Below are 13,434 nucleotides of genomic sequence, written 5' to 3'. Positions count from 1 at the left end.
GATTTTTTTTTTTTTTTTTGTCTCAGGATATCTATTAATATAGTTATTCTTTTGGGTTAGAAAGAAAGCAAGAATTATCTTCCCCATTTTAGAGATGAGGAAATGGAGGCATAGAACTCCCTCCCTCCCTCCCTTCCTTGCTTCCTTTCTGTACCAGGAATTGAACTCAGGACCTTGTACTTGCCAGGCTGAGGAGCATGGAACTTTTCTGGGCCCTGAATTGAATTGAAATAGAGTTGCTCTGAAAACACAGGCTCTCGCTTTCTGTGTGATGTTCCTGCTTTGGCCAGCTCCAAGCTCCTGGTAACTTCTGTGGGTAGAGTAGGGATGGAGCTGTGGCTGCTGCCTGGTGTCTGATGGGAGATTTTTCCAGGCAATCTGGAGACAAGTCCTCTCCACCATCCATTGCTCCATCGGTGCAGGATACCACCGATGTCAGTGAAGAGAAGGTGCAGGAAGACATGAAGGGCCTGGCCTTGCAGGGAGCAGAAGATGGGAAAGGGGAGGCCAATCAGGCAGATGGGGAAAAGTCCCTCCCAGAAACCTCAGAAGATGGCAGCGCTCAGGACCTGAGCCCAGGCCCCACTGATGGCAAATCGAAGCAAGGTATGGCTCTGGAGTCAGAGGCCTAGCCCCTCCTCCCAGCTTAGGAGACCAATGCTTCACCACACCTCTGCCTAGCAGGGTACTGGAGATCTGAGAGGGGCTGGGTGAGGGTGGTACAGCAGCCCTTTGGCTCCCTATTTCTGATACCTTCTCCATAAGTTCTGTCTCACTGGGGCCAGCATTCCCTGATACTTGGGCTGTTTCCAGCTGTATCACCCTAAAGTGATACCTTCTTCTGATGGGCAATGGGACTTTATGGCTTGGCCCCCTTCTCTGGGTCGACCTAAAGGCTCGGTGTTCCCAAGTCAGCACTGCGGTACCTGAGTGTGCATTCTGTTTCAAGCCAGAGAGTCATAGTGAGGAGGCATTTGTGGTCTCAGGAGAATGTGCTTCCTGTCTGTGCCTTGCAGAGCAAATGGATGACCTGTTACAGCAGTGCTTCCTGCAGGCCTTGAAGTGCCGAGTCAAAAAGGCTGACCTCCCGCTCCTCACAAGCACGTTCCTTGGCAGCCACATGTTCTCCTGCTGGTATGGAGGGCACTGCCAGGGCTGGCAGCCAGGGGCTGGGTCTCACTCAGGGTTGGTGCTGGAGCCAGACAGGATAATGTGGACTGACTGAGGGCTATGCTGTGGGGAGAGTGGAGGGGAAGGTTGATCTGGGAAGATTTATTCTGTTTTTGATTTGGGTTTTTTTTTCACTTACGTGTTTGGTACAGGGTCTCACTACATAGCTCGGACTTGCCAAAGCAGGCGTTTAGTTTGCTGAGCTATCTTGCCGGCCCTTATTGTTTTTTTTTTTCTAATGTTCCTTTTTTCTTGTGAGTTTGTGCTATCTTCCCTGTTTTTTTTTTTTTTTTTTTTTTTTTTTTCTTATTTCTTTCTTATTTCTGGATTTTAATAGCATCCCTTTGAGCTGGTGAAAGCTTGTGGAGGAATGGAAAGTTGCTATTTTCAAGGTTCTCCAAATGCCATCTGCTATGGTGGTCCTGGGTTGTTGCTCATGAGTCAGGCAGCATCCTGCACTGACAGTCCCTGGGCAACGTGTCCATCAGGAGACTTCTTGTGATGCTGAAGTGTTGGAGGGCCGGATGTAGTTGTATGTTGAGAAAGAGGAGATGTGAGGCTCTGGTCCCCACAGCATAAGCTCCCCAGAAGAGGCAGGGTTACCTGTGGGTAGCAGCTCCTCTTGGAGCCCAGAACCCTGGGAACGCAACCACAGCAGATTGCTGCAAAGAGTGTGCAGCTGATGTGTCATTGCACTCCTTCCATACTGTCATGGCAGGAGGCCTGTTGATTTTTTACCCTTGGATTAAACTTCTTGCTTTCTGAGATTTTTGGGTCTGTATCTTTAGAAATAGTTTTTAATCTGATGTCTTCCTGTTTGCCTGTGGGCTTCATGAAGGCACCCATATAAGTAAGACATTAGATTGTGGGGTACTAACCTGGTCATTTGTCCTGACCTTCCGGCTTATGAGTGCCTGGGGACAGGGTCCTAGTGTATTCTCTGAGACAGATGTAAACACCTGGTGTGGGTTCAAGAAGGCCTCCCTGAGAATGCTGCTGGCATTGAGTGCATGTTTTGAGAGGTGTACATTTTTTTTTAAATTTATGTGTGTGTGTGTGTGTGTGTGTGTGTGTGTGGCCAGCTCAGCCCACCAGGGGGCAGGGCTGGCTGGCATGTGGTGCTGGGGGATTGAACTGCAGTCCCTGTGCTTTGCTAAGCTTGTTCTAAGTAGGTGCTTTAGACCACTGAGCCATCTCACCAGCCCAGAGAGGTGTAAATTTTGGCAGGAGGGAAAGATAAGAACTTTCATCAAGAACCTCTACTCAAGGACTAGGAAGATGGCTCAGTGGTCTGAGCACCTGCCTGACAAGAGCAAGGACCTAGGTTCAGTTCCCGGTACTGCATGCTAAGCTGGCCTGGCCCTGCCCTGCCCTGAGTGTGCTGGCACTGAAACTGAGCGTGGTGGTACATGTCTGTAATCCTCAGTGTTGGGGAGGCTGAGACATGAGGATCACTGCAAGTTAGCTATATAGCAAGACCTTGTACCAAATAAATAAATGAAAATTAAACCCCTGGTCTAGAGTGAATGTCCAGAGTGTGAACTTGTGACTGTGGAAAGTTTTCTGGTTAAAGAGGAATCGAGGGCCGGCGAGATAGCTTAGTGGACTAAGTGCCTGCTTAGGCAAGTGCAGGGGCCAGGGTTTGGTCCCTGGCGCCACATGCCATGCTGGCCCCACCCCCGGGCCCACTCACCTGGTGACTGAGTCTGGGCATGGTGGTGCATGCCTGTAATCCCCGTGCTAGGGAGGCTGAAAACAAGAGGATCACTAGAGTCCAAGCTGCCTAGTGATATGCTGCACAAAATATATTTTTAAAAAGAGCAATATAAAACAGTATCTTAATGCAGTTGCTGATAGCCACATCTGACCAATTAAGTCTAAATTAATTAAAAGTGAATAAAACTTAAATATAGGTTCTTGAACACAGCAGGTGCATTTCAAGTGCTTAATGGCCATTGTACTCGACTTCACAGAGACTTCTATTGGATGACACTGGCTCAGAGGGTCCCATAGTCTGCATCCTCTTGGGTGCCACCCCCAGGAAGAGAGCTCTGGAATGGACATGGGGGAGGAAGGCTGAGGCCAGGTTCCTCCTCCCCATCAGGCAGGTCCCACCCTGTTGCTTTGTTGGCTTAACTTAGCATTTCCATCTGCCATCAGCCCTGAAGGACAACAGCTGGACATAAAGAAATCGAGCTATAAAAAGGTAAGCAGGTGTCATCTCTGTATCCGCACATGGAGAGCTGTGTAAGGTGGATGGACACTGGGGACACCTCTCTGTAGGCTTGGGATAGTCAGGTTTTTTGATTCTAGGTATAAGGGAAATAAAAAAACTGGGCTGAGGCAGGAGGGGGCCTCCACTCTGCTTTCCCACTTGGCCCTTCTGTATCTGATTAGAGTTCTTGCACACATCAACAATTAGTATCTGGCATCTCTTTGCCCCCTGACCTACAGGGTGGGATGGGGTGGGGTAGGGCCTGGCCCGCCCAGTCCCAGTCCCAGTTGAAGGAGGGCAAGGACTAGGGTCTGTCACCTGTGCTAGCACTTCCCAGGGCCTCAGTGTATGTGTGGAATCAATGAGGCCTCTGCCTGTTCCTCTCCCCAGCTCTCTAAGTTCCTGCAGCACATGCAACAGGAGGAGATTGTACAGGTGAAGGAGCTGAGCAGAGGAGTGGAGAGCATTGTGGCTGTGGACTGGAAGCATCCGAGGTGAGTGCAGGGGCCTGGTTTCTAGAGCTCAGCTGGTCCCTGGGCACTGGGCCTCTTGAGTGGTTACTGTGGAGACAGTGGTATAAAGTATGTTTTTTCTTCTGTTGGATTTTAGGATCACATCTTTCATCATCCCTGAGCCCTCCCTGACCTCACAGACTGTGCAGGAAGGTAGCAGGGAACAGCCGTATCACCCTCCAGATATAAAAGCCCTTTACTGTGTCCCTGCCAGCATGACCCTGCTCTTCCAACAGTCTGGCTACAAGTGAGTTTGGAGAGCAGCCCTGCTCTGCCTGTGAGGTATTATGGCTACACGTCCTTTCTCAGCCTGAATGGTGTTCCTCTGTGATTAGCAAAACCTGCCTGCTCCTAGGGCTGGGGTGATAGCTCAGCAGCATAAGCACCCGCCTGGCAAGTGCAGGGTCCTGAGTTCAATCCCCTGCCTGCTTCTATCCCTTCCTCCCAAATCAGCATTATGCCTCCTTCCCAGTTTTGCCCTCCTCAGCCAGCAAGGAGGAAGAAAACAGAGGTCAGAAGCCAAGGAGAGAGGGCTGCTGAGCAGGGAGGAGTCTGGGTATTTACGGTCTGTCTCTTGGCACAGCTGGAACAACCCCAGGCACCTTTTGTCTCCTAGGAAGGGGAGCACTCTCGAAGCCAGTGAGGTCCGAGCAAGCGTCATTGACTATGCCAAGAAAAATGACCTGGTGGATGCGAACAACAAGAAGTGAGTGGCTGAAAACAAGATCTGTCTTGTCAGGTCTATCCTTAGAGACATAGATGCACTTAGGGCAGAGGTCTGGAGATGGAGACCAGAAAATCTCAGCATCTCACACAAGGCCATTGCCTAAAGGCTAGATGTGGGCTATGGACATTTAGAGTTACTGGCCGGGGTGTTCAGATCACTCAGTGCTGTCAACCCAGCCTGTGCACTGAGCTGACAGTGCCTTAATATAGCCAGCACCAAGCTTCACAGGCAGATGTTGTTTTGGTATTATTTTCTTAATAAGGACCATGCTGCACTTCCAGGGAGGCCCATTGACTTTTTTTTTTTAACCTAAAACGACAACCTGGAGGCATGTATGGTGGTGCATGCCTATAATCCTAGCACTGTGGAGTGGCAAATTCAAGGCCAGCCTGAACTATGGTGGTCCTTCACTTATGGTGGAGGTTCCGTTCCAGATGTCCCTGTGATAAGCGAAAATCTGCAAAGTAGTGATGTTACATTTGTTTTAGTATTTATATATATTTTAAGGCTTTATAAATCCTTCCCACATTCTTATAAACCTTTCCCACACTTTTAAAAACATTTCTAGTGTTTTTAGCCATTTTCTAAACTCGTAAACCTATGTAATTTTATTTATTTATTTTTTGCAGAACCGGGGCTTGAACTCAGATCCTTGCGTTTGCCAGTCAAGCGCTTATCCTACTGAGCCGTCTCCCTGGCCCCTAACTTATGTAATTTTAGCAACATATGTATACTGTACGGTACTGAAAGATCCCATGATACAGAAAAAATCTGCAATAGTTTATCTTAATTTTTTTTTTTTTTAATGTGTTTGGTATAGGGTCTCACTACACAGCTCAGATGCATAGTGATCCTCCTGTTTTCAGCCTCCCCAGTGCTGGGATTATAGGTGTATGCCATCGCACCTGACTCGGTTGCTGGCTCAGCGCTCCTGGGGACGGGGCCAGCGTGGCATGGGGTGCTGGGGGTCAAACCCCAGCCCCTGCACTTACCTAAATAGGTGCTTAGTTTGCTGAACTATCTCGCTGGCCCTTAGCTTAATACTTTTTATGTATACACTTTTTTTTTTTTTTTTTTTTGTGGAACCGGGAATTGAACTCAGGCCCTTGCGCTTGCCAGGGAAGCGCTTATTCCACTGAGCCATCTCCCCGGCCCCTAGCTTAATATTTTTTGAAAGCCCATGAAAGAGTAGATCTGTGAAAGTGGAACTGTGAAATATCCAAGGACTACTGTATATCGCAAGACTCTATCTCAAGGAAGCAACAAAAAAGACATTGTCATGATCTAAAAGTTGAGTCCTTCCGGTCCAGTTTAACTTTTTTTTTTTGGTGGAACTGGGGATCGAACTCAGGTCCTTGAGCTTGCCAGGGAAGCGCTTATTCCACTGAGCCATCTCCCCGGCCCCTAGCTTAATATTTTTTGAAAGCCCATGAAAGAGTAGATCTGTGAAAGTGGAACTGTGAAATATCCAAGGACTACTGTATATCGCAAGACTCTATCTCAAGGAAGCAACAAAAAAGACATTGTCATGATCTAAAAGTTGAGTCCTTCCGGTCCAGTTTAACTTTTTTTTTTTGGTGGAACTGGGGATCGAACTCAGGTCCTTGAGCTTGCCAGGGAAGCGCTTATTCCACTGAGCTATCTCCCTGGCCCTCATTTGCTTTTGGTTATTTGTTTGTCTGTTGTAAGACAGAGTCTTGCTATGTAGTACAGGCTGGTCTTGAATTAGCTTTTATAGCCCAGACCAACCTCAAACTCATGGGAGTCCTCCTGCCTTAGCCACCCCAGTGCTGGGATCACAGGTTTGTGCCACACTCCAACCTCATCCTCATTTGTTTTATATTTAAACTTACTTTGTAGTGCTGAGGGTAGAACTCAGTAGGGCTTCACATGTACTAGGCAAGTTCTTTACCACTGAGCTACACCCTAGCCCTAAATTATTATTTTTCACTCTACAAATTCATGGGATACTGTGCAGCAGTCCCATGCACGTATGCTGTATGCTAATCAGAGTGGAGCAGTTCCCGTGTATATCCCCACTTCCTTGCCAGTTTACTAAGAAGATAAGCCCAGGGCGTTGCATTGCATGCTTTGTAGCAGAGCTGAGGCACTAATGCTGGTCTTCAGATTTGTCCCATCCCACACGTCCCCCGCCTGCTTCCCCACCTAGTAAAGTGGGCTTACACCTCCCACTGATGGCTACAGTCCTGAAACACTCTGTCCTCATAACTGAGGCCAGTCCTGAACAACTATGAAGCAGACATAAAAGATGAATCCTGAGTCACCTGGTGGGCAGAAGGGTCCAGACTTGGGTTTCTTTATTGCCTCTTCTTTCCCTTCAGTCTAGTGAAATTGGATCCCATCCTATGTGACTGTATCCTAGAGAAAAATGAACAGCACACAGTCATGAAGCTTCCGTGGGACAGGCTCTTGAGCAGGTGACAGGAATTGGCGATCTTTCTCCAACTTTTGTGCCCTCTCCTTAAGATCTATCACCTTAAACTTCAAGATCATCACTATAATGGTCTGTGACTTTCTTGCCATAGTGGATAATGTTTTATTCTGCAAGTACATGGGCTTGAGTAAGTCTGAAATGAAGTTCCTTGGGACAGTTTGAGGCAAAATGACATAGGAGGACTTGAGAGGAAGGAAGAAAAGAATCATTAATAAAAAATTACTTCAACAAGAGAAGCAAAAAGGGATAGGGAAAATTATCTTAATGTCTTCAAAGGAAAGATTCTTAATGCCACTATTTCACAGAACCAGAACTGAAAATATATCAGAAGTCAGAAAACTGTAGGTCTTGGGCCAAATCCGGCCTGTCACCTATTTCAGTAAAGAAAAAGGTCTGTTGGAACACATCCATCCCTATTTATGCATTGTCTGTGAGTGCCTTGTCCTGAAATGGCAGAATTGAGTAGTTGTTACCATCTGACAGCTTTAGGCCAATCAGACCTAAAATATTTACTGTCTGGCTCTTCATAGAAAAAGTCTGTCCATCCTTATATATAGGATGCCTGAAGAAAATCTGGTCAGATAACAGGTGCAAATTCCTTATGTTCTGATATTATATAACAAAACATCCTTTAGGGTGTTATGTTATGTATTAATTGAAACATGCTAGCAATGTGAAGGCAAGAAAGCAAAAAGCCAGAAAGGCAAAAGCCCAGAAAGGTCTGTTGTTGAGATGGGTCGGACTCCCACAAAGCAGCCTGTGAGTCTTGGAAGGCCAGGCCAGTGGGCAGTTCCTGGGGCCAAGTCCCTGAGGCAGTGGATTTCAGCCTTCGCTGTACTTGGGGAGCTTTTGTGACATCTCCACAGCGACGCTGGTGCAGTGGGGACCTGGAAGAGTCTTGCGCACAGCCCGGTTTCAGACCAGGGCCCTACAAAGTCAGCTTCCATCCAGTGCCTGCCGGCAGGTGGCTCCCCTGGTCTTTTATTTCTTTTTAATCACAACTCTCTTTTCAGATGTCTTGAAAAACTGCAGCCTGCCCATCAAGTGACCTTTGCTGGACAGGAGCCCATTGTGAAGAAAGGGAAAATTTGTCCCATTGACATCACCTTAGGACAGAGGGCTTATAATAAAAAGGTAATTTTAAAAAGACGCTAAGTTCTGGTCTCCGTCCTATTACTGGAAGTTTGTAGGCTGGCTTCCAACACTGCAGAGTTGTTTATGAAACACGCTTGTGTGCCTGGCTGGGCCCTGTGTCAGACAGGTGGAGCTGAATCCCCTTCCTCAAGCTAGAGGGTAATGCCTGGAAGCCTGCTAATGCCTGTTTATAAAAGTAAAGATTTTATTGTTTTCCTCAGTAAAACATGTTAAGCGTCAGCTCTTACACGTTCTGTTACCTCTTGGGTCTTGCTCAGTGTTTTCACTTGTAGGAAGTAGCTGAAGGAATCACATTTGTTTAGCAAGGCAGCACAGAGCTGTGGGCAGCTAATTCCATCTGACCTCAGACATGTGGAGAGCTGTCTTCTGCAAGAGAAGCATTCTTGGGAGGCCGAGAAGATGCATCAGGGTCACTGGGAGAAATCCCAAGAAGACAGGCGTGGACTGCACATAGAGAGCTCGCTAGTGGTGTGCAGTTAGGAGCATGGGCTCGGGACTCAGACCCAGGCTTGATGCAGCGTTTGCCTGGATGGAGGTGCAGGAGAAGCAAGGGTGGCTGTGAGCTGGTAACTGTTGAAGCTGTCCATGGAGGTGCATTCTACTATTTTGCTTTTACTTACGTTTTATAGTCTTCATGATTAAAAAAAGAAAGCTTAACAAATTATGTGTGTGTGACATAGAGAATAACATATATTAGATGGGATAGAGAACCGTTTTATTTATTTTTGTATTTTAGGGAAGGGTCTACAGGGTGTTCAGGGTCTTACTACTAGATCGGACTCGTAGTGATCTGCCTGTTTACAGCCTCCCAAGACCTGAGATTACCAGCGCATGCCACCACACCCAGTCTGATTTGCCATCTCAGTACCCCCCCCAGCGGGGGGCGTGGCTGGCACGGCTGGTCCAGGGATCCAACCCCTGGCCTCTGTGCCTGCTTGCAGGTGCTTTAATCTGAGCTATTTGGCCGGCACCTAGAGAATCATTTTAGAAGTATAAAATAATCTGTCTGGATAGAAAATGCCATTGAGCTGATGAACCATAAGGAAGAGCGGAGACTGGGGTGCTCAGAAAGGCCCGCTGCAAGGGAGGGCACGTGTTTTGTACTCACTGTCTGTCCACTATCCTTTTGTTCCTCAGGTGACTGTGGTCAGAAACTTAGAGGCCTACGGTCTAGATCCATTTTCAGTGGCCACCATCCTCCAGCAGCGATGCCAGGCCAGCACCACTGTCACTCCTGTCTCTCAAGCCAAGGACAGTCTGCAGGTGCAGATTCAGGGCAACCAGATCCACCACCTGGGCCAGCTGCTGCTTGGTAAGCACCCCTCTCAAGAGCAGAGGCGTTGGGCCACGTTGCAGATTTCCTGCTGCCTGACCTTGATCAGGTTGTTGTGACATGCGTGTACACATTCACAGACATCCCTGACTTACAGTGCTTCAAGCAGTGTGAAAGTACTGCACAGTTAACAGAGCCTATACTCTTGAGTTTTGAAGGATTTTTGGGTTTTTTTTTCTTTTTTTGGCTGGCTCAGACTGCCTTAAGGGTGGATCTGGTGAGGCTTATGGAGCTGGGGATTGCACCTCAGTGCCCTGCACCTGAGTGCCCAAGAAGGCACTTTAAACAACTGAGCTAACTAGCAAGCCCCCCTCTGAGTTTTGAATTTTGATCTTTTCCTAGGTTAGCAGTATGCTTATGTTGGGCAGGCACAGCCTCTAGTCAGCTCTGAGGGTAAACAGCTGACCCTGTGATACATGCTTCCGCTCCTGCGCTGTGATGTGCAGGGGGTCAGTGCATTACCTGCGCTGTCAGCTTGTAATAGTTCAGCTTATGAGGGCTTATCAGGACATAACCCCATCAGACATCAGGAAGCATCTGCATATGGGGGCATGTGCGTGCACACGCACACACGCGCACACGCTCTCTCACACACACGCACCCATGTAGTTTTTAGCAGCTAACAGATGGAGTCAGAGTTTGAACCAGGTCCAGTGGCCCCTCGTGAGCTCACTGCTGTCTCCAGCACATACACTATTACTGTTCTCCCTGTTCCTCTGGTTTTGTAAGACATTTACTGGGCACCCAAATGGTGCAAGCCCCTGTTTGAGCTTTTGGCAGATAGCTCCATAGTCAAAATGAAGCTGCAGAACTATTACCTGTTCTGCAGATGAGGAAACCGCAGTGTAGAGCAGCTCAGTACTTTGTCCTGAGCTGTTCTGTGGGGGCTATGGAGGTAGTGATGGGGCTTGAACCCAGGACCTTTGCATTGAGCCCTGCCCCACCCCTTTTGTTTCTATTGTTTGTTTTGGGATACAGGCTTTCTGAGGTACTGAGTTGCCCAGCCTGGTTGTGTGAGTTTGCAGACCTCCTGCCTCAGCCTCCTAGATGCTGGCAGACTGGCCTGCTGCACCACAACCTCTCCTGCCTCAAGTACTGCTCCTGGGCTTGGCACTTTTTTTTTTTTTTTTTTATCATGCAGAGTCTCCATTCCTTCTGCTCACCCTGGTGACCCAGCCTCATTTGTCAAATTTCTTAAACAAATGCAGTCGTGTCACTCCCCTTCAGAAACTTTGTGCCCCTTCCTTGCTTTTGGAGCAAACTCCTCAGCTCCTTATGCGCACTCTCCCACCTGAGTCGTCTCCTGGAGGCCTGGTGCAGCTCTCACACCCTTCCCAGCCTGCTATCCTCTGTCTTTCCTGATACACCAGGTCCATGCCTTGCCCACCAGATGAAGTGCCTCGAAGCAGAGGCCTTGCCTTTTTTGTGCTTTTCCCATCCTCAGGGCCCAACACATTGTAAATGAGCACTAAAGTTGTGGCCTGAGGCAGTGCCTCCCAGCCAAGCCCTGTAAGTAAAGGCTGCGCATGATGCTGAGAAGCACAAAACAGAAGAGCACATATGAGTTCAATCCCCAGTTCCACATAATTCATCTCTGTCTCTCTCTCCCTCTTTGGCCCCCCAAATTCTAAATGCCTCCTCCCTGTCCACCAAGCAGGCAGCTAACTGGCTGAGGTGTGGAAGTTCTCTGTCCCAGAGGGCATCCCTGAGGCCGTGAGCCTCAGTGGGCCCAATTAGAGCAGTGCCTTGACGGCGGGGATGCCGTGGGCCTGGAGGGTCTGCACGTTAGCTGGGCCCCAGGTTGGCACAGAGTGCTGCGGAGAGGTGGGCGGGGTGGGGCAGGGGAGAGCCAGAGCTCACCCAGCACTGTCTGCTTTTTGCGTTGTAGAAGAGTACAGGCTTCCGCGAAGATACATCCAAGGCCTGGAAAAGGCGCCCAAGCCTGGCAAGAAGTGACCGACTCGTTTTAGGTGGTGGATTCCCCGGAAATCCAGATTCTGGGTTGGTAATTTATGAGCATTTTCAGCTTTTGCAAATTAAAAATATAATTCTTTACCAAAAATTTTTATTGTAATCTAAATTGGACTCCCCTCTTCTTTCCACCACTTTGCAAAAATAGTGTGCTGACCTTTAAAGTCAGCAGCGTTTTCAGTTGACAGAAGAGGCTGCGCCCAGTGCCTTTTCATCTGCCAGGTTTCCATAGTTCAGTTCCTCCCACTTCCGCTGCAAGGCAGGCTGCACGTTCTGGTGGGCGGGCTTCCTGCTTGGAAAGCCCCTCTACCAGTTGTTACGTTGCCTCTTCCATTCCTACTACCTGCTTAACCTACCCCCAAAATAGTCCTTTCATACCCCTCATAGAGAAGACAGAGCCTGATGCTCTGCGCTGTCAGGCAAGGCCACAGAGGAATGAACTAAATTGCAGCAGAATGTAGGCTGCATGGATGTAAACAGCAGAAGCACAGCGGTGCATGAGTCTGTGTGACGGCTCCCTAACTTGAGCGTGCCGCCAATGGCAGGTGACTTTGTGATGCAGTCCTGAGGTGATGACCTTGTGGTGAAGTCTTAGCTGACAAATGTCTTCTTTCATCCAACTTTTTAACCTGGAATTCATGGAGGAGATATTCAGAGGGCCCATGCACTAACATCCTGAAATGCTGCACAAGGAATCCCATGGTCACCTTTTTAAGAGAAATGTTCTTCTGTCAAAGTCCTCAGCACTCACTGGATGCCAGGTATCCAGCAGCATTGCTGTCGGTGCTTGGCAGTTGGCAGTCATTTCTGCAGCAGTTCACTCCTTGTCCAGCAGGAGGAGAAGCTGAGCCAAGTCCCTCCAAGGTCTGGATTTTACCATCTAGAAAGTTACACTTCATTGTGCTCCCATTTTCCTTTCTTGCATCACTTTTCAAAAAAAATGACATAAAGCCTTGAAAATAGCCCCACATTGTCCGTTGGAAGCTTGGGCAGGAAGAACGGGAGTAAGCATCGGGTGTGTGGGGCCTGCTGCCTCTTGCCCTCAGCCCAGAATAGGCCTTTTCACTGGTAAGTAAGCCATTACCATCGCTCCTGGCAGGAGCCTGTGAAGCCAGGAAATGATTTCTAGAAATTGGCCCCAGACATGACCCTGCTGCAGCAGAGCCTCTGGACAGCCAGTCTGCTGGAGGGAGTTGTGTGTGTAAGAGTAACAGGTGGCTGAAAATGCCTGCCAGTGACTTGTAGTGCTGTACAAAGTTCCTTCACAGTCTTGGAAGGTCTGGAGGCTCAGAGAGGTGGCATTTTTTTCTTGTTAATCCCTGCTAGAGAAACAAGGCCAGGAGTGGGGGGCTAGGTCCCATAAGAGTAAAGGAGCATCCACTCTTAGCTGTGTTCAGCCCAGAGCTGTGCTGTGACTGAGTGCTGTTGAGACCTCTGCTGAGTGGCTTTTCCAGGAATGGTGACACCTTTGGACTAAGTCACCCTCCCTTTTGCCCTTGCAAGTAGCATGGAGATGGGAAGGGGGCTGTGTGCAGCTGGACTATGTGGTGGGTTTCTTTCTACATGCTAAGCCTCATCATCTATATTGAGGTCAAACTGGTGTAAACGTGTGCTCTAGCAAAACGAGTTTCAGTGTAAAGCAGAAGCCACTTCATTTCTGTGCTTTGGCAAAGTCATTGAAAGACAATGTCCTTTTGGAAGTCTAGGCCACTGCTGGTGGCACATGTGCATGGTGATTGGCTGCTGTTAGGGCTGCCTGGCAGATGGGAGGGAAGGAGGGAGACTGGACTGGGTGAGCTCTGGAGAGTGTGATGCACGGTCAGCACGAGAACACACCAAGATTTGCCCCTCAGTAACTTGCATGGTTGGTTATGGACATGTCCCTTTGCTGGATTC

The 13,434-nt window shown here is 48.5% G+C and overlaps 1 protein-coding gene across 5 annotated transcripts in view; it reads left to right on the top strand.

Annotated features, from left to right (window-relative positions):
* Eif2d (eukaryotic translation initiation factor 2D) overlaps nt 1-11,647 on the top strand; it is a 23,635-nt gene extending 11,988 nt beyond the window's left edge. For 2 of the 5 annotated variants that reach the window (XM_023701153.1, XM_004641142.2), the window contains 10 exons: nt 374-606; nt 1,017-1,134; nt 3,331-3,376; nt 3,776-3,879; nt 3,995-4,144; nt 4,514-4,603; nt 6,967-7,062; nt 8,093-8,213; nt 9,372-9,546; nt 11,456-11,647. In XM_023701153.1, the coding sequence (XP_023556921.1) occupies nt 374-606; nt 1,017-1,134; nt 3,331-3,376; nt 3,776-3,879; nt 3,995-4,144; nt 4,514-4,603; nt 6,967-7,062; nt 8,093-8,213; nt 9,372-9,546; nt 11,456-11,523 (1,201 nt within the window). In that variant the 3' untranslated portion in view covers nt 11,524-11,647. The remainder of the gene's footprint in view (nt 1-373; nt 607-1,016; nt 1,135-3,330; nt 3,377-3,775; nt 3,880-3,994; nt 4,145-4,513; nt 4,604-6,966; nt 7,063-8,092; nt 8,214-9,371; nt 9,547-11,455) is intronic. The other 3 variants (XM_023701155.1, XM_023701154.1, XM_004641143.2) reach the window with 3 other exon arrangements.
* The last annotated feature ends 1,787 nt before the right edge of the window (nt 11,648-13,434 follow it).

Source organism: Octodon degus, unplaced genomic scaffold (genome assembly GCF_000260255.1).
Source record: "Octodon degus isolate 3935 unplaced genomic scaffold, OctDeg1.0 scaffold00131, whole genome shotgun sequence".
Classification (NCBI taxonomy): Eukaryota; Metazoa; Chordata; class Mammalia; order Rodentia; family Octodontidae; genus Octodon; species Octodon degus.
This window is presented reverse-complemented; position numbering and strand designations above follow the sequence as displayed.